The sequence below is a fragment of the Chiloscyllium plagiosum genome, unplaced genomic scaffold (genome assembly GCF_037043375.1).
Source record: "Chiloscyllium plagiosum isolate Xiang-an unplaced genomic scaffold, Cpla_swu_hap1 HiC_scaffold_12, whole genome shotgun sequence".
Lineage (NCBI taxonomy): Eukaryota > Metazoa > Chordata > Chondrichthyes > Orectolobiformes > Hemiscylliidae > Chiloscyllium > Chiloscyllium plagiosum.
The window spans coordinates 25,333,317-25,358,115 of record NW_028270150.1 but is presented as its reverse complement, the minus strand read 5'-3'; the positions used below and the strand labels follow the sequence as shown (position 1 = coordinate 25,358,115).

The window sequence follows — 24,799 nt, the reverse complement described above, 5'->3', positions numbered from 1 at the left end:
CAAAATGTGTGACAATTTATAAACTAATTTTTAAGGTCGCCTCAAGTAGGACATGAAGTATTTCAAATTCTCTTTTGAACTTCAGATTAAGAAACAAACCACATCACTACTGTATGTTCAGTCTGGACATTATAAACAGTTCACACAAAATCACCACATATGTATCAAGTGTTTATTAACAGGCAATATAGGTAATCAGGCACAATATAACAAAATATTGTTACAGATATGTTTCTAATAGCTCTGCTAAGAGTATAGTGTGGCCATCTTCAACTGAGAATTTGTCTCCCAAATAAGATTAATTTATTTTAAATAAAAAATATTTTTCCCACTCACTCCTCAATGACTCTGACATTATACCACGATGATATCACCTAGCACTGTAGGGAAGGGACAGAAAGATAATCTTCCTTTCAATTTAGACCTTTGACCAGGCATTAATATCAGGAATGCAGGAGACTGGGAAGAAATTAAACTGGTACCCTCCTCAACCGAGGCATTATTTGAATATGCTGCTGAAACAACTGAAAGTGAAATTCTATGTTTATTCATTTCTGTGGAACAAAACAGATTGAGGATTGACTAAGGACATTCTCTTTCAGCCAATAAATAATTTGAAAACAACAGACTGGGATTGCCAATTGGACAAGGTACCATAGTCTACCCAGTGTCCATAAATAGTGCACCTCATCGTGAAGTGGACTTCAAGAGGGGAGAAAATAGCCCTAAGACATTTTTAAAAAACATCAATCGGCTGGTTTAGCAACAATCTTTTGACAGTCCCCTTTTCAACCATGTAATTTAAACGAATACTGATGGAGACAAAAAAAATACTTAAAATTGAATGTAGGACACATTTGATGTAACTATTAAAGCAAATGTTATACATAAAAGAATTATTCTGTTAGAAAAACTAAGACAATTCATACGTAAATAGTAATGGTCATGCTTAGAAAATAATAAAATTAACAAAACATTAACACCAGTATATTCTTTAAACCACATTTTTTCTTGGTTTAAAGACTGACAACAACTTCAAAAACAAAATCCTGGTGGTATTTATAGACACAAAGAAAAGTATTCCTAATGGTCGATAACACAAGGATTAGAAGAGAGCGAAAGGTAATTCCCCAGCTGCTGACCAAACAGCATCAAGCCACAAGATGACAGCAGTTTTGAGGGGCTAGAAATCTTTCAATGGACACTAAATTCATGTTCCCGAAATACTGAACTACAGCCAAGAAAATAGTGATACTTGTCACTAATCGGTGGGATGCTGCAGATAGGAAATCCATTCAATTTTTTGAAAAACAATTTGTCTGCTTATCAACTGATGATTTAAGCCAAGTTTATAAAAGCTCAGTCAAATCAATTAACTTTCTTGCAAGGATTTTTTGAGTTCAAGAACTCTTGCCTCTTTGATCTCACTTATCAGCATCTTTGTCGTTGTTTTAGGTTTTTAAAAACATCCGTTTAAGTGTCATTGTGTGCTTCAGTTGGAATTCACAATGTCCCTTATGTACGTTCACAAACAAGATTTACTGTGTACAGCTGCTCACTGCTAGGCTGCCTCAAGTCTGAATGCTTCCCTTCAAAGAATGAATAGTGAATACCCAAGGACAATGTTCGCATGCTTATAACATGATAGAGATATTCAGCGACTTATTTTTAATCATGAAAGGAAGGCTGGAATAGCTTGCTACATCCCATTCTCATCCAATACCTCTCATTTCCATTTGACAGCTATCAGGATACAAAACAGCCTGAGTTTTGCCACTTCAGAGATGGCGAAAAGGTGGGAGACCTCTTTGTCCATACAACAAAGGTAATAAATAAGTCTTCCAAAAGATCTGCATCTAAACAGTTTAACAGCACATCATTCTGTACATTTTCCCCAATCAGCGGAGCTGATCAGCGGAGCTTTGACACAACAATATTTTGAACCATAAAGCAAAGTAGATCTAAAACACTATGTTCAAACAACTCCTATCAGAAAATCTAAAGCTTTATTCTAAAAAGCAGATTAAACAACCTGCATACAAATGAGTACTCCCTATTTCTCAGACATAGATTCTGTAGCACATAGCCAAGGAAACTACATTCAAGGTCCAGTAATTTCCTAGTTTGTTTGTGAACTTTGCAACTCATCTTCAAGCGGGGTTTGACTCTCATTGGAAAATTGTACTGACAATGATACTTACACATGGCAAGATTCAACATTTAAAATGCTGATAAATATCATTAGCACAAAATACCCAAGTTCTTAGTAAAGTCAACAATTAGTCTGCAACATATTGTTAAAACACTACAGATTGTTCAAATTTAGGTCTCTAGCAACAATATATAAATTAAATTAATAAATACCTCTCTCTCCTTACTAAAAATAATGCAATTGACAGTTTTAGTTCGAAGTCTTTCTTGGGATCCAGGACAGAATGCATTTAATTTTAAAACTGTAAAAAGACCACTAATCATTGGACATGTGGATCTTTAGCCCAATGCCATAGCACAGATTCTTCTCCTGCCTCTCTACTGTCAATGCCAATGTTACAGATTTAACCCTCCATGGAGGTCCCGTTCAAGTTTTATTTCAAAAGAAGTAAAACCTGACCTGAAACATTGACTCAATTGCTCTATATAGTTGCTGCCTAACCTGTTGGGTTTTTCTAACAGTGTCTATCTTTATCTTCCTTCAATTACTTAGTTTCTGTCAGCACTATTTTTAAATCTTCAAATGTAAAGAGTTATCATTTTAAACAAATTGCTATGCGATGCAAAACAATGATCCAATAAATATATGGCAACCTCCTAGATTGCAACACCTGTACAAAACCAATAAACTCAACATCAGGATATGAATTAGTACATACAGACCACCAAAAACAGTTTGGCATCACAACTTATAATTGTTTTCTCAGACTTTAAAAACTATAAACAATCATTCAGAACTATCCCCAAATACCCTTTTCTAATTTGAAATGAATTTTAAAACCGATCAATCCTATTATAGTGGTCCCCAAAATTGATATGCTTGACAAAGTTTGTTTCTGGACATTCGTTCATATCCCCAATTTAAATCAAAGCAGTTAAAAAAACTTTACAAAATGATATTGCAAATAATTTAGAAACCACAACGATTTAAAAAAAAAAAATTGATTCCAGAAGGGGAGCTGGCAAAATAATAAATACAGGTCTTGAATTCCCAGCATCACAGTTCAGGTGAATGGCTGTAACGCTACAGCCACAACTTTATTGCAGACCAAGAGCCAGCATGTGATTCCAACTCCACCTGCAAAAACAAAGACATGTTCGATGCACACCCTGATACAAAGTCCTATGTATTTATGACAAGAATCCACCAATTACTGTGGAATCACCAAATTAAGAAGCATAACCTGTGTTGTCCTCTGTAAACCAGAGGTAAAATATTCACACAGGCAAAGTTAGCTAGGAAAACCAAAATCTTTCTGCTCAGCCCTCCCTCCCCTGACGAGAATGGTGTACAGGACAAAATTGATTCTCTGCAAGATATAAACAATTAGCTGCTCCAAAGGAGTTGAGTACAAGTGATGATTTAGAAATTGTGACGATCCACATGTTTACCAAAAGCTTCTGCTGGTAACTGTTGGAATTTGATGGGAATTAACTTGGTGAATTTCTATTGAATTTGTTGCAAAGATTTTGCTTTGGACATCTCATGTTTAAGAGTCCTACCCCATGGTTGCAAGTCTTCAAACCAATTAAACAAAAAACAAAGTTCATTTGACATCAAGATTTCTATCTTTCAATAATTTTCCATTTATGAGAAGTAGCAATCGTGACACAAATGGGGCAGTGAAGGATTTAGTTATGGGAAAAGAATGAAAAAATCCATTATGTCACTAGCTCACCTGGAAATGATGCTGTATTCAGGGATGATTTAGCATTGATAAAATTTTTCAAATTTTTTTTGTCTTGCACTCCAGTATAATTCACATGAAATACCAATGTAAAGGGAAAATAACCTCTCTTATACAATTTGTGAAGTGTGTTAATTGATTGACAAGTGAGCTAATTTGTATCGTGATGACCAACAGTTAACTGCCCAGTTTAGTTTAAATTTGAACAAGGCAGTTGACTACTAGTCACAGCATTCCCAAGAAATGAACCAGAGAATAGCTGTCACCTATTATGTCAAGTTGAAAAAGGCACTGAAGTACTTACGTTATTTCTATCTACAAAGAACAGAACCTAATTTATTAATCTATGTAGCTTCTGCCACATGCAAACACACCACAGTGTGCACCAGACCGCCTTAAATTGCTTGGAAGTATAATGTTCAACATACTCAGGGTTATTGAGTAAATGATGTCCAATCGCATAATTGCATTTGTAATTTTTGTACGCCTGGGCTGGTTGGAAATGGTCAGATCAATTTAAAATGAAACTGTTCTTAAAACATACTGCACCTTCTACTCCAGTTGGGAAAGCTACCATCCGCTCCAAAGGTGCCATCCATTTTTGTGGAAGCACAGCAACAGGTTCTGAATAATATTTCAATATCAGGGAAATCATTAAAACTGCCTGGAAGAGAATAATCATTTAATAATTTACACAGTGGTGAATTCACCAAATATCAAGATAATTACTCCAACTTGAGCACTTTTCCAAAAGGTATTCTTTTGGAATATACCTTTATCAACAACCAGTCATAACAACATATATTTGGTGATTCAAATCACAGCATGTGCTGTTCTAACAACATTGGTGCTACTAAATTAGGGGGCAGTACTACTGAAAGTAAATGTGATCACTGCAGGAAGTATGTGCAGTGCACAAAACTTTAGATATATTATCAATGGATTTACCTTCCAATTTTCCATCTCCAAAAAGGGAAAAAACTGGACTTTCTTATTATCTGGGTTAGAACACATTATCTACCAAAAACTATTTCTGTTATTCTTGAGTTAGGCTCTTATTACAAACAGGAAATTCATCATTTTCCCCCCAATTATGCAGACAACCTGCTGTAAAGATCACACCGATTTCTGTGCTGTCAGCAAATAAGCTCAACTTTGATTCTATCCTCTTTCAGAGTCTCACAATACAATACATGAACAGCACAAGTTAAAAAATGGCTGATTCATTGGGCTAAAATCTAAATCTGAATGATGTGAAAGTTTGCCCTCTTTGTCTAAATTCTTTGCCAGTAATATACATCTTGTGTACAATCTGAACAGGACTGAAGTCGGGATTTTAGACTGCAAATCAAAGTAGCACACACTGACAAAATAAGCAGATATCACACAAATGCAACAAGACTTTTTTTAAAAAAAGTTCGGGATGGAGGCACATTGTTAAGATAAGGAAGCTACGTGGTTGGAACAGTGGAGATCAGTGGTTAGCACTGCTGCCTCACAGCGCCAAGGACGCTAGCTTCCTTGGATTCTAGCTTCAGGCGACAGTCTGTGTGGAGTTTGCACATTCTCCCAATGTCTGTGTAGGTTTCCCCCAGGTGCTCCGGTTTCCTTCTACCAGTACAAAGATGCACATGTTAGATGAATTCCTTGTGCTAAATTGCCCATAGTATTCAGGGATATTCAGGTTAGGTGCAATAGTCAGGGGTAAATATAAGGTAGGGGCAATGGGTTTGGGTGGGCTACTGCTCTGAGGGCTGAAGAGCCTGTTTCCACACTGAAGGGATTCAATGATATTCAGTGACATACTTGACTCTGCATCTAGGATAAATCAACGCTGGCATAGTCAAAAAAAAATGTTTAACCACTCAATAACATTAATTACTGAACAAGGCAGAATCCAGAGTGAAACCTGTTGCAATGGACTGTAAATTTTAATTTTGCAATTTGGTTATCAAGGTGGTCAGTCATTAAACATATTCATTTGGGATGACAATATACTTTTAACAAAAAAGAACAGTAAGTTCATTACACAAAAGACAATACATGACAATATTTAGAAGATTTTATTAACAGCGCAAACAACTACCCAAGCAATATTCATATGGAATCAGTGTCTGTAAAGAAGTACCAGTCCTATCTTCATTTTAAAATATCTTACTCAATCACAAGCATTTCCTTTTGGCTTTTTTTTTGCACATTGTCTATTTGGACTACTAAAACAGTTCTTCAGGCTCAGATCGCCTGGAGATTGCAAAAACTAAACTGTCCTTTTGCAGTTATAAATCTTTTCCATATTCTGAACTGAACCTAGTTATAGCTTCTGACTGGTCTTTCTGGTCATAAAAGGTCAATTTCATAAACACTTCAATAATTTCATGAAGTAGCAGATCCCATTAATTATCTCAAGTCACTTGCTTTTCTAGAAATGCTGTTTTGAACTTAAAATGGACTTTGATTTGTAAAACAAAAAAAGGTCACTTTCACAAAACTAAAACCAAAAATCTATTTACCTCCACTTTAGTACAAAGTTCCCAAATGATAATAATATAAAATCAAAGCTTCATGACATATTGCCTACCCTAAATGAGCAAATCTTTCACACTTTTATTTATATAGACCTTTGTCACAGAAACTTAAGTTATTGTTTATAACTTGGCAATCACTTTCTGAAAGAGCTCACTAACAGCAACAGGATGACTACTTTTGATGAACAGGTCAAAATTCAAATTCTACATCTATTTAAAAAAAAAATGCATACTCACCTGCACAATATAAAACACAATATTCACCACCCACTTGATTTTTGCTAACTGTGCCGTTCTTGTTTTGACTACAAAAGAAAAATTTCTGCTCAGTACAGTGTTTTAGACAATTGAGAGAAGATAATCCATTTAGAAACAGTAAGATCCTAACTAGTGCAAACCAAAATTCATCACTTTATAAGATCAAAAAAAAAAGTGCATGTCTTTGAGCAGCTCTCAATGGACGAAGGAGCAGCGCTTCGAAAGCTTGTGATTTTAAATAACCTGTTGGACTATAACCCGGTGTCATGTGACTTCTGACTTTGTAAGCCCAGTCCAACACTGGCATGTCCACATAATTAGAATTAACTAATCCTGATAAGTGGATACCATCAGCAAAACTGACCAATTTCCATTGAGCACAATGCATTCCCTCAAAGTGTGATGGCAGCAGGTTGAATAAATCACTTTCAAATCTGAATTTGACAAACTCGGAAAGGGAAAATACTGCAAGATGATGGAAAAAGACTAACATTAATTAGAATTTTTTTTTCCCAAAAAGGGCCAGTATTTGGCTCAATGGGCCAAACTGTAGCCTTTTCTGCTGCAATATGCTATGTTGCTATGGATTGCAGAACCACAGTAAATTAGAAAGATCAAGTCAATAATACAAGAGAATCAATTAGAAAAGAGAAAAAGTGTGAAAACAAAATGAAAAAAAAACAAGTTCGCCACTCAACTGTCCATAAAACATTAATCAAGGATGATGCTAGTTTCACAATCTGTCCCCATTTTTTTCAGATAATAGTTGTTAGTAGTGATTCCATTATTGCTATTTACTGTTCTGGAGCCTTTATTTGTTTCTCGTCACATTTGCCTTTTGCCTTACACCACCATTTCAAAAGCTGTTTAATCACTACTGACCTTCACTTTTATCACAGACCTTCCCTTTTGTTCTTTTCTCACTTTCCCAGCCTCAACTTGTTTAAAACTTGTTAAATACTGCTTTGGCCACTGCACCAAATGGTGTATGGGAGAAGTATCTATTAATCTTGAACTTCTTGTAACTCTGACAAAAAGTCATCGACCTCATGTGTTAAATCTGTCATGCCTCAGATGCTGCCACGCCTGCTGAGTACGTCGTTTTCTATTCTTATTCCAGATTTCCACCAACTGCAATGGTTTGCTTTTGCTTAAATAAATTTCTTTATGTGTGTTTTGGAAAATAAAAAGTACCATCTTGATGGCTTAAAGGAAAATCTCAAGGAAAGAAGCAGAGTCTTGACCTGAAGCGGAGTTAATTAATTTCAGCAAGGGAAATGGTACTGGTCACATGAACAAATGAAGGTGTGTGGGGCAGGAAGAGCAGTGGAAATGTTCATAACTGGAACCTATAGAGACATGCTGAATGTTAGGTGTGAACATGGAAAGACGAGATGGATTGGATCTGCGTGTCACCACACCCTGTTGGCAATAAACTTTACGACTCCCACATGAACAAAGCATGAGGGCGTGGCTGCAGAACTACATCGCTGAGAGAGTTGATGACTTCAGAAAAATGGGTAAAAATAGTGCTGAATAATATTGTATTTAAGATCCCCCGAGGCGGAGTTGATGAAAGGGAAAAAGGAATAGAAAGAAAACCAAAAGTAATTCAGACAAATCTAAATTCAAAACATAATCCTCCAAATCCTCTTCCATTCAGTGTCAAAATGTCACGATAGCGAGAGTGTGTGGGGAAGCTACAATAATTTTTGGTTCCTCAATCTTTCAGTTCTTCAGCTAGTGAGTTGTTAGTTTTGTTTAAACTTTTGCCTGCTGCACTCTTACAAAGGGAAACAGGTTTCTCAGTACCGTGAGTTTTCAGTTTGTCAGTCATTTTGTTTATCTTGCGCTCCAGTCGTGCATATCTGGCAAACTCATCCATCATGCTGATTGTTGCCAACTCCTGCTTCATATTTCCAATTTCATATCTCATTTGGAGCTCAGTCTCTCCATCTTTTTGCAAAAGTTTGGCCACCTGAAAAAGACACCAGAATAAAAAAAAAGTGTGTTTAGTAAAGTACGACTTAAATACCTGTGTATTCAATTAGACACGCTTTGTGCCACTTCAGCACAAAATCACAAGTGTTACAGTGTAAAAGGCGGCCATTATGGTAAATTGCCATCTGCACCAGCTCTCTAAATAAGCATCATGACTTGGTGCCAACCTCCTGCCTGTTTCCCATACTCTTACATATTGTTTCTATTTAAACAATCATCTCGTGTCATCTTGAATGCCTTAATTGAACCTGCCTCCACCACACTTTCAGGCACTGCATTCTCGACTTGAATCACTTGTTATAGGTAAAAGACATTTTTCCCCCTTACATTTACTTCCTTTGCAAATCACTTATGTGCCCCCTTATTCTTGAGCATTTTGAGTGGGCGGTTTCTCTCCTATTTCTTCCATCCAGCATCCTCATAATTTTGAGGAAATATATCACATCTCCTCTCAGCTTCTTCTATTCAAGAACAGTACCAACATTTGACAATAGGACACAGGAGCAGAATTAGGCCAACTGGCCCATCTGGTCTGCTCCATCATTTGAGCATGGCCAATATATTTCTCAATCCCAGTCTCCTGTCTTCTCCACCTAACCCTTGATCTTCTTACTATTCAAGAATCTATTTAGCTGTCTTAAAAATATACAATAACTTGGCTCCCACAGCCTTCTGTGGCAATGAATTCCACAGGTTCTATTACCCTCTGGCTGAAAAAAATCCTCCTCAATTCAGTTCTCAAGGATTGCCCCTTCACTCAGACTGTTCAATTTATCCTCACTGAAGTTTCTCATAACTGGAGATTTCTTGTAGATGTTTTGCACACTCTCCATTACATTCACATTCTCCTTATGGCGTGGCGCTCAGTTCACAACACTCTAGTTGAGATCCAACAACTGTCTTATACAAATTAGTCATAATCTCAGTGCTTTTGTACTGTATGCTCCTACTAACAAGAATGAGGATACTGCATGCTTTACTGACTGTTCTCACTACCCATCCTTCCACCTTCAATGATCTGTGCACATGTACACCAAGGTCCCTACGCTCCTGCACCTCCTTAGAAATGCATCCTCTATGTTATTTTGTCTGTCTGTCTGTCTGTGTTCTTCCTACCAAAATGCAGCACCCCAGACATTTCTGTATGGAGTTCAACTGTCACCTATCCATTCACTGCACTAATCTGCGCATGCCCTTTTGGGGTTCTACACATTTACAGTTTACTTTACCTCTTTTCAGTTTAGTTCTTCCAAGCCTCAGAAAAATCCATAAAGTTTGAAATGATACCCTGCATACCATGGAAAAAATGAGGACTGCAGATGCTGGAGATCAGAGTGGAGACTGTGGTGCTGGAAATGCACAGGTCAGGCAGCATCCGAGGAGCTTATGTCCAAAATGTCAATTCTCATGCTCCTCAGATGCTGCCTGAACTGCTGTGCTTTTCCAGTACCACACTCTTGACCCTGCACATCATGATCAAGATCATTTGACTCTATCAGGAAAAGTATGGAAGAACTCCATTATAAATCTTCCTCTAGCCTGAATAATAACCAATGACCAATACTTGATTTCCTGAAGGAGCAAATTACTGGCGATGCTAGAATCTGTACTGAAAACAAAAAAAAATTCTAGAAATCAGTGGTTCAGGCAGCATCCATAGAAAGAGAAGATGCTAATGTCTAGATGACTCTTCAGAACTTTGTTTCCGATTATTTTATTATTATCTTGCAACATGAATTAAAATGTTTTTTGCATAAATCTCTGCATGGCACTGTATAGAGTATCTTCTGAAAGTTTATGTACACATCAAAACATCCAACACCACACTTTGAGAATGCAGGAGGCTGGCTAGGAGTGGGTGAGAATAGTCTTATGTTTAAAAAAAAAAGGATAAGGATCTTAACAGCAGAGGCAGAAACAGATGTTAGTGAAATGGAAATAGACATTTAATTGTTAAGATTGGAATTTGATTGAAAGCTCATCCTCTGCTAGCTCTCCCTATTTAGGCTTATGTAGAATGTAACCACTTGGGCAGGGTTAAAACACTTGCAAGCACCTTCAAAGTGCTGAGTGGATAATCCTACTCAGCCTGAGCTCCCCACCATCTGTCTGCCTTCAGCAGAATTCCGTTCAGTTCATACATTAAGTGACAGACCCTGACTGCTTACTGGTAGTCTTAAAGATCTGTGCACCACCTGTAATTTACTAGACAGTGGAAAATTGCTGAGGTAGTCCTATCCAGACAAAAGAGAAAAATACGTCTCATCCTGGACGTGTGCATAACTTCAAGAGGTTCAATATCATTCAGGACAGGATAGCTGATTTATTGGACCCCTACCAACTGGATGTCCATTCAATTTTGACTGTAATACAAATAATCTACATGGTGCATTGTTGAAACTCACCCCGTAGTCTCAACTACCAAGCATAACATACAGAATCATCACCTTCAAGTTAAGAAGCCTAACTTGGGTACACATTAATATTTTCTATTGCCCCTGGATAAGAGTCCTGGTCTTTATTGTCCAATCCCTCTGTGGGATTTATTAGAGCAACTTGAGAAACAAATTAATGCTACCTTATTCACAACCTAAGTACAAACCTTGAAGCTCCCTTTGATATCGTACTAAAACATTAAATCACCAACTTCAGGTATAAATTTCAAAAACGGCAACAAAAGACTAACTTGAATTAACTTAATGAAGTTAAATGCCCAAATCTACAGATTATAGGATGCACTTTCACACTGTTCCTCACAACTCAAGGAGTTGGTTGGAGAAAATCCTGAGGGACAGGATTTAAATGTATTTGGAAAGGCAAGGACCGATTAAGGATAGTCAGCATGGTTTTATGTGTGGGAAATCATGTCTCACTAACTTGATTAGGGTTTTTTTGGAAGAACTAACAAAAAGAATTGATGAGGTGCAGAGGGGTGGACATGATCTATGGACTTCAGTAAGGCATTTGACAAGGTTTGCCATGGGAGACTGGTTAGCAAGATTAGATCTGATGGAATACAGGGAGAACTAGCCATTTGGATACAGAACTGGCTCAAAAGGTAGAAGACAGAGGATGGTGGTGGGGAGTTGTTTTTCAAACTGTAGGCCTGTGACCTGTGGAGTGTCACAAGGTTCGGTGCTGGGTCCACTACTTTTTATCATTTATATAAATTATTTGGATGTGAGCATAAAAAGTATAGTTAGTGAAGTTTGCAGATAACACCAAAGTTGGAGGTGTAGTGGTCAGTGAAGGTTACCTCAGATTACAACGGGATCTTGACCAGATGAGTCAATGGGCTTAGGAGTGGCAGATGGAGTTTAATTTAGATAATTGAGGTGCACTGCATTTTGGGAAAGCAAATCTTTGCAGGATGTACACACTTAATGGCAAGGTCCTAAGGAGTGTTGCTAAACAAAGACCTTGGAGTGCAGGTACATAGCTCCTTGAAAGTAGAGTCACAGGTAGGTAGGATAGTGAAGGTGGTGTTTGGTATGCTTTCCTTTATTGGTCAGAGTATTGAGTACAGGAGTTGGGAGGTCATGTTGCGGCTGTACAGGACATTGGTTAGGCTACTTTTGTAATATTGCATGCAATTCTGGTCTCCATCCTATCCAAAAGGATGTTGTGAAACTTGACAGGTTCAAAAAAGATTTAAGGATGTTGCCAGGATTTGAGCTATAGGTGGAGGCTGGGGCGGTTTTCCCTGGAGCAGAGGCTGAGGGGTGACCATATAGAGGTTTATAAAATCATGAGGGGCATGGATAGGACAAAGTCTTTTCCAGAACTAGAGGGCATAGGTTTAGGGTGAGAGGAGAAAGATATAAAAGAGACCTCAGGGGCAATATTTTCATGCAAAGGGTGCTGGGACCGCAGCTGTTTACAATATACATCAAAACGATTAGATAAAGGCATTAAAAGTAACATTAGCAAATTTGCTGATAACACAAAGCTGGGTGGCAGGATGAAATGTGAGGAGGATGTTATGTGAATACAGGGTGACTCGGACAGATTAGGTGAGTGGACAATTGCATGTCAGATGCCATTTAATGTGGATAAATGTGCAGTTATCCACCTTGGTGGCAAGAACAGGAAGGCAGATTACTACCTAAATGGAGTCAAGTTAGGTAAAGGACAAGTACAACGAGATCTAGGTGTTCTTGTACATCAGTCAATGAAAGCAAGCATTCAGGTACAGCAGGCCGTGAAGAAAGCTAATGGCATGCTGGCCTTCATAACAAGAGGAATTGATACTGGAACGATGAAGTCCTCCTGAAGCTGTACAGGGCCCTGCCAAGACCACCCCTGGAGTATTGTATGCAGTTTTGGTCTCCAAATTTGAGGAAGGACATTCTGGCTATTGAGACTGTGCAGCGTAGGTTCACAAGGTCAATTCCCAGAATGGCAGGACTATCATATGTTGAAAGATTGGAGTGACTGGGCTTGTACACACTTGAGCTTAGAAGGATGAGAGCGGATCTGATTAATAATCTTATACGTCTCAAAGGATTGGACCCTGGAGGCAGGAAGCATGTTTGCACTGATGTGGGGAGTCCAGAAGCAGAGGACACAGTTTAAAAATAAAGGGTAGGCCATTTAGAACAGAGATGAGGAGAAACTTCTTCACCCAGAGAGTAGTGGATATTTTGGATGTAGGTTTGCTCGCTGAAAGGTTCATTTCCAGATGTTTCGTTACCCTACTAGGTAACATCTTCAGTGGGCCTCAGGCAAAGCAATGCTGCAAATCCCTGATTTATATTTATACGTTTAGTTTTCTTTGGGTTGACGATGTCATTTCCTGTGGTGATGTTATTTCCTGTGTTATTTCCATCACCAGGCAATGACATCACCAACCCAAAGAAAATCAAACGTATATATAGAAAGCAGGAATTTTCAGCATTGCTTCGCTTGAGGCCCACTGAAGATGTTACCTAGTAGGGTAACGAAATGTTTGAAATGAAGCTTCTAGCTCAGCGAGCAAACCTACATCCAAAACCTCAACCTGAGCTACAAATCTTCTCAAAACTCACTAAGTAGTGGATATATAGAATGCTCTGCCCCAGAAGGCAATGGAGGCAAAGTCTCTGGATACTTTCAAGAAAGAGATGGATAGAGCTCTTAAAGATAGTGGAATCAACAGTTATGGGGATAAGGCAGGAACAAGGTACTGATTGTGGGTGATCAGCCATGATCATAATGAATGGTGGTGCTGGCTGAAAGGGCCAAATGGCCTACTCCTGCACGTATTGTCTATTGTGTATGGAATGCACTGCCAGAGGAAGTGGTGGAGGCTAGTACAACTGCAACTTTAAAAGGCATCTGAATGGGTGTTAGAATAGGAAGGGTTTACAGGGATACCGGTCAAATGCTGACAAATGGGACGAGATTAGGATGGGATATCTGGTCAGCATGGATGTGTTGAACCGAAGGGTCTGTTTCCGTGCTGTACATCTATGACTCTGATTTTGTTGAGAAAGCAAATATCACAGGGTAAACCAACAGTACTGTTTTACAACTTAGTACCTGACTAGAGTAGCACAGCATTCCTTGCCATTCCATGGTTGGCAAAGCTGTTCTTTGTTGAACACTTTGCAATAGATAGCTGAAGACAGCACTGAGAAGTGAGGGAAACGGTCACTGGATTTAAAAAAAATTAATAGGAAAAAAGCCCCAAGTGACAAAAGAGTTCACTTTAAATTGAATCCTCATTTTCATAAGTCATAATCTTTATGTGACGTTGCAAAATATATCACTTCAGAAAGGAATTAAAACTAGAATAGGTAAAGATTCAAGCTGATTTTTACAAAAAAGTGTACAAGGTCTGAATACAAGGTCATCATATATTATATAGTATTTTTTTTAAAAAGAACTAGTGTCAGTCGAAAAACAAATCTTAGGATTGGGTTCCAACAGCAAATGGGAAAAGACCTTGTTGCCTAGAGCTGGATTTGAAAGTTAAATCACTCCCAATCCAATTTACGCACACAAGATTAATTCCACACGTGGACCAGACTTACACCATCCTGCATCAGGAAAAGATGCAAACACAATCATTCTGGAAAGGTCAACAGTACTTTAGTTCCAGTCTACAATCTTATTAAGATACAAAAACTTGAAGGAACTCAATGTTACAACCAGACATTAATGGTGATGTTTTTTCCACATTAAAATTACATCTAGTAGATCTGTAGTTTTTCTAATCACTAAACTGTTTCAGTCCATAATGGAACCAAATTAATCTCAATCGAATTAATGAGACCTGATGAAATGAATGGACTCAGCAGCTGAAGAAAGTATTGGTTCCAGTTCAATTATATTTTGAGAAACTGTTCTTTCCATTTTGCTCCTCGGAGTCAACGCTTTACAGAAAATTGACATCAAAACTGGCAAAAAATAACACACAATTGCCAATGCAGCACACACTAGTAAAGCAGTAGTGGGGTGGAGAGGAAGATACTAGTTAATGATTGACTTAAAAGTGGAGGGAACCTGAACAACTGGCTACATTTGTAATTTCCCATAATACAATATTCCAAGGTACAGATAAAAAAGTCTAGACAGTTGACTTGAAAATCAAGGGGTTTTCAGACTGAAAGGCAATGTAGGTCAATTAAAACAGGGATGATGAGAGAGATGTTGTGCAAGTTAGGATATGAGCAGCATTTTCAATCAGATAAACTTTACAGGAGATACAAGATAAGGATAGATAGAGATTTTAGCAATAGGCCCAAAGCAGTATAAAGTTGAGTAATATGAGAAAAGGATGTCGGCAGTCTTGGCAACAGAGAGGATGTGGTATCAGAGACGCACCTCAAAGACAAAAAGGAATGGTACTATATTGGACATTTTTGACTCAATGTTTTACTTTTCATATGCACAGTGATCAGATGAGAGAAATCTAATGCAATATTATATTTGGGGCGGTATGGTGGCTCAGCATTTAGCACTGCTGCCTCTCAGTACCAGGTCCTAGGTTCGATTCCAGCCTTGGACAACAGTCTGTGTGGAGTTTGCACATTCTCCCAGTGTCTGTGTGGGTTTCCTCCCACAGTCACAAAAACGTGCAGGTCAGGTGAATTGGCATCAGTCAGAGGGAAATGGGTCTGGGTGGGTTACTCTTTGGAGGGTCATTGTGGATTGGTTTGGCCTATTTCCACACTAAGGAATCTAATCTAATCATAAAAGGAGTGGTTTTAGAAAATGTTAAGTGGAGGACTAATTGATCATAACCAAGTGGATGCTCATAATTCTATACCAATTGCATGAAAGCAAGCTAAGTTCAAGAAAATAATGAGATTCAAACTAAAGTTAAAAACAAAATAAAAAGCATACATTTTGACAACTCTGGAACCCTAAATTCGAAGTAAAGAAGGATGGGTAACCCACTTTCATCATTGTTTGGATTATATAATATACCAACCAACAGCATTTAGGATTTCAAAGCAAGTATTGTGTATAGATTCCTTTGTGAATTTTATGTGCAGATAATTTTTTTGGGATAATGACAGCTGGTGGAACGGAAGAGGTTTAGTGAATAGTAAAGATTAATACATAGCCCAAAATGTTAATCTGGCTAAACAATGCATTGCTGGACATGAAGCAGACTGAACATGAATACAACAGTACATCAGCTCTTCTGAATACATATTTATCAATACTTTCTGGAAGAATTTAAGTAAATCAGAATATTTTAGAAATTTCCAGAATTATAAATGCTATAGATTGTTGTGGTTCTGTTCACCGAGCTGGAAGTTTTTGTTGCAAATGTTTCGTCCCCTGGCTAGGCGACATCATCAGTGCTTGGGAGCCTCCTGCGAAGCGCTTCTTGGATGTTTCCTCCGGTGTTTATAGTGGGAAACGTTTGCAACAAAAACTTCCAGCTCGGCGAACAGAACCACAACAAGGAGCACCCGAGCTACAAATCTTCGCACAAACTTTGAATGCTATAGATATTCTGATAGATTGGGGCGAGGGCCAAGTTTGAAAACAGGAAAACTGAAAGAAAAGGGATGAGGACTTGGTCACATTGTTCAGGAGTCACATCATTTGCTTCCAGCAGTTAGAAGGAAACAGAGTTTATAGTTGGGAAATTGTGAAGAAAATGCAAAACATAGGACATGATAGGAGATTTTAAGCATCCTTTAAAATTACTGTTAAAGATAGTAGAGGGTGCTGAATTCTTAAAATACATGCAGAAAAAAATCTTGCAGCCTGTATGCAGCAAATCCAGCAAAGGACAGTTTGGATTTGGTACTAGGAATTTAACTTGGAGGTGGAAGTAGTATCAATGGAAAAACATTAGTGGTAGTGATCAATTAGATTTAGTAGTTATGAAATAAAGAATAAAATTTCAAAAAAAGCATACAAATTCCCTTGTCAGATCTGACAATTACTGTATACAAATCGCATCCCATTCTCCACAAGACATTACCCAATTTTAAGTACAGGTATGAAACTATTGCAATCTCCCAAGTCACAAACACAAGACAATTGAAAGTTTTTTCACTGCATCTACAAGAGTCTATGCTCGGAGGACTGTATCATACAAGGATAAACAGACAGCTAGTCCAAATTGGATCAGTATAAAGTCAAACACCAATTTTGATAAGACAGTTGATTCTACATAGCACACCAGTTACAGAAACATAAGGTGGCATATGGGCATTTAGAACAAAGAGGATACTGGTGATGTCAGATGTAGCCTTGCAATCAGACTTAGCCCAATTTGCCAGCAATTGGCCCATATCCCTCTAAACCTTTCCTATTCATGTACCCATCCAGATACTTTTTTTTTAAAAAAAAAGTGTTGTAATTAGATTAGATTAGATTAGATTACAGTGTGGAAACAGGCCCTTCGGCCCAACAAGTCCACACCGACCCGCCGAAGCGAAACCCACCCATACCCCTACATTTACCCCTTACCTAACACTACGGGCAATTTAGCATGGCCAATTCACCTGACCCTGCACATCTTTTGGACTGTGGGAGGAAACCGGAGCACCCGGAGGAAACCCACGCAGACACGGGGAGAACGTGCAAACTCCACACAGTCAGTCGCCTGAGGCGGGAATTGAACCCGGGTCTCAGGCGCTGTGAGGCAGCAGTGCTAACCACTGTGCCACCGTGCCGCCCACAAATTGAACCCATCTCCACCACCTCCTGTAGCAGCTAGTTCCCTCTTTACTTAAACCCATGCCCCTGAGTTTTGGACTCATCTAACCTGGGGAAAGACCTTTCTATTCACCCGATCCATGCCCCTCATGATTTTACAAACCTCTAGAAGGTCACCCCTCAGCTTCAGATGCTCCAGGGAAAAAAGTCCCAGCCCATTCAGCCTCTCTCCATAGCTCAAATACCAGCAGGATCCTTGGAAATCTTTTCACCACCTTCTCAAGTTTAACAACATCCTTCCTACAGGAGGATGACCACAATTTTGTGCAGTATTCCAAACGTGGCCTCATCCTTGCCCTGAACAGCCATAACATGACATCCCCACTTCTACACTCAGTGTTTTGACCAATGAAGGCAAGTGTGCCAAATGCCTTCTTCATCACCTTGTCAACCTATGAATCCACTTTCAAAGACCTACGCATCTGCACTGCTAGGTCTCTGTTCAGCAACACTCCCCAGGGCCCCATTGTTAACTGTACAAGTCCTGCCCTGGTTTGCCGTACCCAAAATGCAACACCTCACATTCACCCAAATTAAACTCCATCTGCCACTCAGCCCATTGGCTCATCTGACTATGATCCTGTTGTGTTTTGAGATAATCTTCTTTACTGGCCACTACACCTCCAATTTTGGCATCATCTGCAAACTTACTAACCATACCTTCTATATTGACATCCAAATAATTTATAATAAAAAAGTGATGAAAAGCAGTAGACACAGCACCAATCATTGTGGCACATTGCTGATCAGTCCTCCAGGCCAAAAAGCAACCCTCTACAACCACTACCCTCTGTTTTCTACCTTCAAGTCAATTTTTTATCCAATTGGTTAGATCCCCCTGTTTCCACGTGATCTAATCTTACTAATCAGTCTACCATGCAGAATCTTGTTGAATGCTTTGCTGAAGTCCACATAGATAACATCTACTGCTCTGCCTACATCACGCTTCTCTGTTAGCGCTTCAACAAACTCAATCAAGTTAGACAGACAATTTCCCACGCACAAAGCCATGCTGACTATCCCTAATTCAATCCTTGTCTTTCCAAATGCATATAAATCCTGTCCCTTAGAATTCCCTCCAACAACTTGCCCACCACCAACGTCAGGCTTACCAGTCTACATTTCCCTTGCTTTTCCTTAGCACCTCAGTGTGACTTTCAATGATACAAATATTTCAGCAAGGAGTCGTATAATCCCTTCCCTAGCTCCCCACAAAGTTTAGATTACATTACAGTGTGGAAACAGGCCCTTCGGCCCAACAAGTCCACACCGCCCCGCCGAAGCGCAACCCACCCATACCCCTACATTTACCCCTTACCTAACACTATGGGCAATTTAGCATGGCCAATTCACCTGACCTGCACATCTTTGGACTGTGGGAGGAAACCGGAGCACCCGGAGGAAACCCATGCAGACACGGGGAGAATGTGCAAACTCCACACAGTCAGTCGCCTGAGGCGGGAATTGAACCCGGGTCTCTGGCGCTGTGAGGCAGCAGTGCTAACCACTGTGCCACCCACGGGAAAGTTCTGAGAAACACCTGATTAAGTCTCAGGGATTTATCTATCATTTTGCTTTTTAAGACCTTCAGCATTTCTTCACGAATATGAAATGTTTTCAAGACATTTCCCTAAGTTCCCTAGCTTCCAAGTCCTTCTTCACAATAAATACTGACAAAATATTTGTTTAGTACCTCACCAATCTTCTTTGGTTCCTCATGTAGATAGCCACTCTGATTTCTTCTCCCCCTAGTTCTTTGGATTCTCCTTAACTCTTAATTCTAAAGTTAAGTTTCAAAATCTATTCTTAAAAGAAATCACCATGAGTCAGAAATACATAGTTATTAACTTTGACACAAAAAAACCCTAAATATACAATAACTGATTTTAATATACTTCACAGTTTACATCAATGTAAAACCATAAGAGTAGGAGCTGAAATTAGGCCATTCATTCAATCATGGCTGATATGTTTGTCAACCCCATTCCCCCACTTTGTCCCCATAACTTTTGATACTCAAGAACTTCTCTATCTCAGTCTTAAATATACTCAATGACTTGGCCTCCACAGCCTTCTGTGGCAATGAATTCTGTAGATTCACTGTTCTCTGGCTGAAGAGGTTACCCCTTATCTCCACTCTAAAAAGGTCTTCCCTTTACTGCAAGGCTGTGCCCTCGGGTCCTAGTCTCTCCTATCAATGGAAACATCTTCCCAACATCTACTTTGTCCAGGCCATTCAGATTTCTCTATGTTTCAATTAGATCCCCCCATATCCTTCTAAACTCCATTGAGTATAAACCCAGAGTCCTCAAACATTCCTCATATGTTCAGCTTTCCCTGGGACCATTCTCATGCACCTCCTCTGAATGCACTCCAGGGCCAGTTCATCCTTCCTGAGAAATGGGCCCAAAACTGCACACAATACTCCAAAGGTGGTCTGACCAGAGCCTTATAAAGCCTCACATATCCCTGCTTTTATATTCAAAGTCCTCTTAAAAATAAATGCCATCACTGCCTTCCGAACTGGTGGCTCAACCTGCAAGTTTACCGAGAGAATTTGAGACTAAATTGTTTCCAACTGCAGAAAGATAGAGGACAGTACAAATTTGATGCATTTGGTAAAGGTAACAAAAAGATGACAGACTTTTTTTTTAGGATTTTCAATGAGTCATGGAAACTACTTAATACATAAATATTTGAAAGAGAAAAATATTGCATGTTTTTCAGAAAACAGACACCGAGTGTGACTAACTGGACTGCTAAACACCGAAGATTACAAAGTGTTTAGAAGGAATGCAGGCAAGTGCTTTTCAGACTATCCCAACACTCACCACAACTCCAACCCCACTGATGACATTTCCCATATCATTTACAGTTTATAACAATATATACACACCCACACACAGAAACAAGGTATCACTTAATTAGCATGTAGCCATTACCTATACCCCAATTCCACAGGGCTTTTGCCCGAAATGTCGATTTTCCTGCTCCTGCTGCCTGAACTGCTGTGCTTTTCCAGCATCTGCAGTCCTTGTTCTTCCCCAATTCCACTGGGCCTCATGCATCCATGCCAGGCCCGACTAGATAATAAAAAAAAGACTGCATTTCAAAAGAAAAAGCCAGTACTGATTTGACAGGTTCTATCACGGCCTAACCTGGGAGAAAGTGAAGACTGCAGATGCCGGAGATCAGAGTTGAGAGATTGTGCGGTGCTGGAAAATTACAGCAGATCATGCAGCATTCGAGGAGCAGGAGAATCGATGTTTCGGGCAGAAGCCCTTCATCCTGGTGGGACATGGATAGGGTAAATAGGCAAAGTCTCGTCCTTGGGGTCGGGGAGTCCAGAACTAGAGGGCATAGGTTTAGGGGGAGAGGGGAAAGATATAAAAGAGACCCAAAGGGCAACTTTTTCACACAGAGGGTGTATGGAACGAGCTGCCACAGGATGTGGTGGAGGCTAGTACAATTGCAACATTTAAAAGGCATCTGGATGGGTATATGCATAGGAAGGGTTTGGAGTGATATGCGCTGGGTGGTGGCAGGTGGGACTAGATTTGGCTTGGGATATCTTGTCAGCATGGACAAGTTGAACTGAAGGGTGTACATCTCTATGATTTGGGTTAGCTGCTTAGGTCTCTAACCTTTGCTTCTCAAGAGATCATTAAATGAATGACTGGTTGTTCCACAGGTATGAAATAAGCCAAAGGATGGGGTCAGCACTTAAAGCTTCAAAAGGTATTATGGAATTATAAACACAGGCAATATAAATGACATAAGTTGCTGGAACAGCTCAGCAGGTCTGGCAGCATCTGCGAATAGACATCAAAGTTAACGTTTTGGGTTTGGTAACCCTTCCTCAGAATTTAGATTTTGCCCATTTTTAATTTAATATAAAGGACAGTTGTCTGCTAATTTATTGCTTTAGGCAGGTTAAATATATCAAGCTTTAGATATGACCAGATGTGCGTGTTGAACTAGTAATATAATGATCATAATTTGATTTTCTGATTAAAAAAAAGCAAGATCTCTTATTAGATCTCAGCAAGTTTAAAACTGGTTGCATCCACAGTTGATTTAGTTAAATTCTAATCAGAATTGCGCTGATTAAAATGTAAGTGTGCTTGCTTCAACCAGTTGAATTGCATAAGAAACTAAATATTAAGTCATGTTTTCCTAATCCAGAATATGAAAATAATTGTCCAGGTATCAAAGAAAAGGAATTTCAAAAGCAGAATTAATCAATATTGCACATTTTTCAATAGAATGAAAATGACTGTTCAACTTAAAACCCCCAGTAGATTTACATTCCTGTTGCCCTGTTAAGTCAGCATTTGTAACATTGCTCCTTTAAACAACTAAATGCAAGGGCATGACTGTAAAATAATGCTGCAAATCAGGTAGTATTGTACATGGAACTCTGAAGGAATGCAGTTGACTCACAACTATACCTGTCACATTAATGCAATGGTCAAAAATTAAAACCACTAAACTATTCCTGAGCATTTTCATTTGGAATGTGCAAACCTTAAAACAGTGTTAAGGCTCAAGCACAACATCTTTAATAAATTTACATTCTTCACAAATAATTTAATGATTCTTCAGACTGCACCCTCCAACAAATACTAAAATGCTCACCTCACTAAATAAACATTTAGTCCAGTCCATAGCAATGGTCATTGGAGACCCCGACATATTACAACAGACGATTGCAAGCTATGTATCCCCACTAACGTGACCATACGTATGGTGCGACTTACCCCATTCCTTCCTATGTGCCAGTAGAGATAACTGTTGTACTAATTTGCTTTCCTCCTCATAATCTACATTTTCTCTGACAATATGATTTCCTTAAAAAGCATCTCAAATCTCAATTCTGATTAGAGATTTCATATTTCAGTATTGTTTAGGATTTAGGCTCCAGTCTAAATGGAGGCATGGATTCTTATCCCACTACTGCCACATGCACTGTTGGTTTTTGTCGCAGACTTGGTGGGCCGAAAGGCCTGTTCTTGTGCTGTATTGGATAATACAGCAATTAATTTCAAAATGCAAAGGGTTCAAAAAGGTCTCCGAATGAAGTTACACACACACACACAAATGCTTTGATCCCACACTGCAACTCCTGCATTTCAGGTGACTGTGAACTGCAATTTTGTATCCTCACACTTTCTCAATGAAGTTCAAGTAGTGGCAAAAACAAAGTGAAGGAACAAATCATAGCAGTATAAATCAGTCAGCATGTTCTGAGAAAAAGGAAGCATGCCACCATTCAATTTTTGTTATCCATTTTGCTAGTATATTTTAATCCTTAGCCAAAAAATTTAGCCCACTTCATCTCTTTTGGATCTGACGATTGTACCCAACAGAATTGGTAATAAATGGTTTGACACCGTTTCAAATAAAAAATATACAGCACGTTGTGAAGTTGTGAGCCTTCATTTCATCCTGGAAATATTTCTGGGAGAGGATACAGAAGAAAAATTGGTAGTTTGCCCCTCCATTTCAATCTCAAAAATGGTTAAAGTCAAAAAAGAAACTTACTTATTTTTAAACATTGATCTACTGAACTTGGTCTTCAATTAGCAATATTTAATTCAGCAATGTCAATTTTAGTTAAGCATCAAGTTGCCAGAAACATTTCAAATTTGAAGAAATTAATTTCTGAACCTTCAACTCATTCATTCATTCATTCATTCATTCATTCATTCAATCTGTACATGACAAATATTGAACATATTAATTTCACCACTGAACCCATAGACAATAAAATTAAACTATGAAAACATTTTTGTTGTAACATTGCCTAAACCACCATTTAAAGTCTTAGTTTCTGAAGGTATTAGTAGCTATGTTTAACATAATACCCAATTTACTGTATCTTTTTTGTAATCACAATCTGGATTTTTAAAAAGAAATCATTGTAAATTTTATTCATCTTCCTTAAACCACATAATAAGTCACAGATCATAAAGTTTCAGTCTACAAAAAGGCAAATAAAAACCACAGGCTTCCAGAAACGTACTGTACATATTTCCCCTAGCTGTTGGCAATTACAAGCGAGACCCCCCACGATAAGAACTGCGGTTGATATAAATCAGAAACAAGAAACTGCTGGAAAAAACTCAGCAGGTCCGGCAGCATCTATGGAGAGAAATCAGAGTTTAGCGTCAGGTCCAGTGATCTTAATTTAACACAAGCATCATTCATTGCAGTTTATGACACACTTTAATCCACAGATTTAAATAACTCTGGCTCCATTTGTAAATACAGTATAAAGTACAAGTGACTTAACATTGTTGAAAAGGTATCGCTACTGAGAACGTTTGCTTTAAATGCGTTTTATGTTTATATAAGGACAGCAACGTATCTAAATTATACAAAATATCTTCCAAAATTTTACTGCGTTTTACACACCTAATTAAACATTTTTCTTCATTGCAATATCTGTACAGAAAAAAAACATTAAAATGTGTAATATATATACTGCATTTTTTACAAAAGTACTCAACTATCATTGTTAGTCTAGACTTGCAAACAAATACTTACAAGTGAGGAAAGGGTTGGCAGTAGCATCTTGAACAGACTACATAACAAAACTGAGCCAAGCACTAACAACCACGCACAGCTCTCCGCCATGTTGCTATCATTTAACCCCACCCAAAAAAAAGCTCACGGTTACAGCCGCAAATGGAGTTAAACTCCAGTCATTCCTCGCAAATGGTACCCTCCACTAATAACGAATTTCATCAGTAAGGCAATTTGAGTGGAGCACAACAATTTTTTAAAAAACTACAGGGGAGGGTTATAAATGATTTAATGCATACACGTTAGAAATAATCGCTTGGATTTGAAATTTGCAATCATAGATGGGTTTCACTATGCCTTTGTTGAAAACAGCAAAACGTGTAGAAACCAGAGAGCGAGACAGCTTCCAATCAGCATTGC

The 24,799-nt window shown here is 38.6% G+C and overlaps 1 protein-coding gene across 1 annotated transcript; it reads right to left on the bottom strand.

The window, feature by feature from the left end:
- Positions 1-158: 158 nt before the first annotated feature.
- get1 (guided entry of tail-anchored proteins factor 1) lies at positions 159-24,799 on the bottom strand. The gene is made up of 5 exons (XM_043701221.2): positions 24,401-24,799; positions 8,495-8,660; positions 6,662-6,729; positions 4,449-4,563; positions 159-3,289 (listed from the first exon to the last, which is right to left on the bottom strand). Exons 1-5 carry the CDS (start codon positions 24,488-24,490, stop codon positions 3,216-3,218), a joined length of 513 nt encoding a protein of 170 aa, XP_043557156.1. The 5' UTR covers positions 24,491-24,799; the 3' UTR covers positions 159-3,215.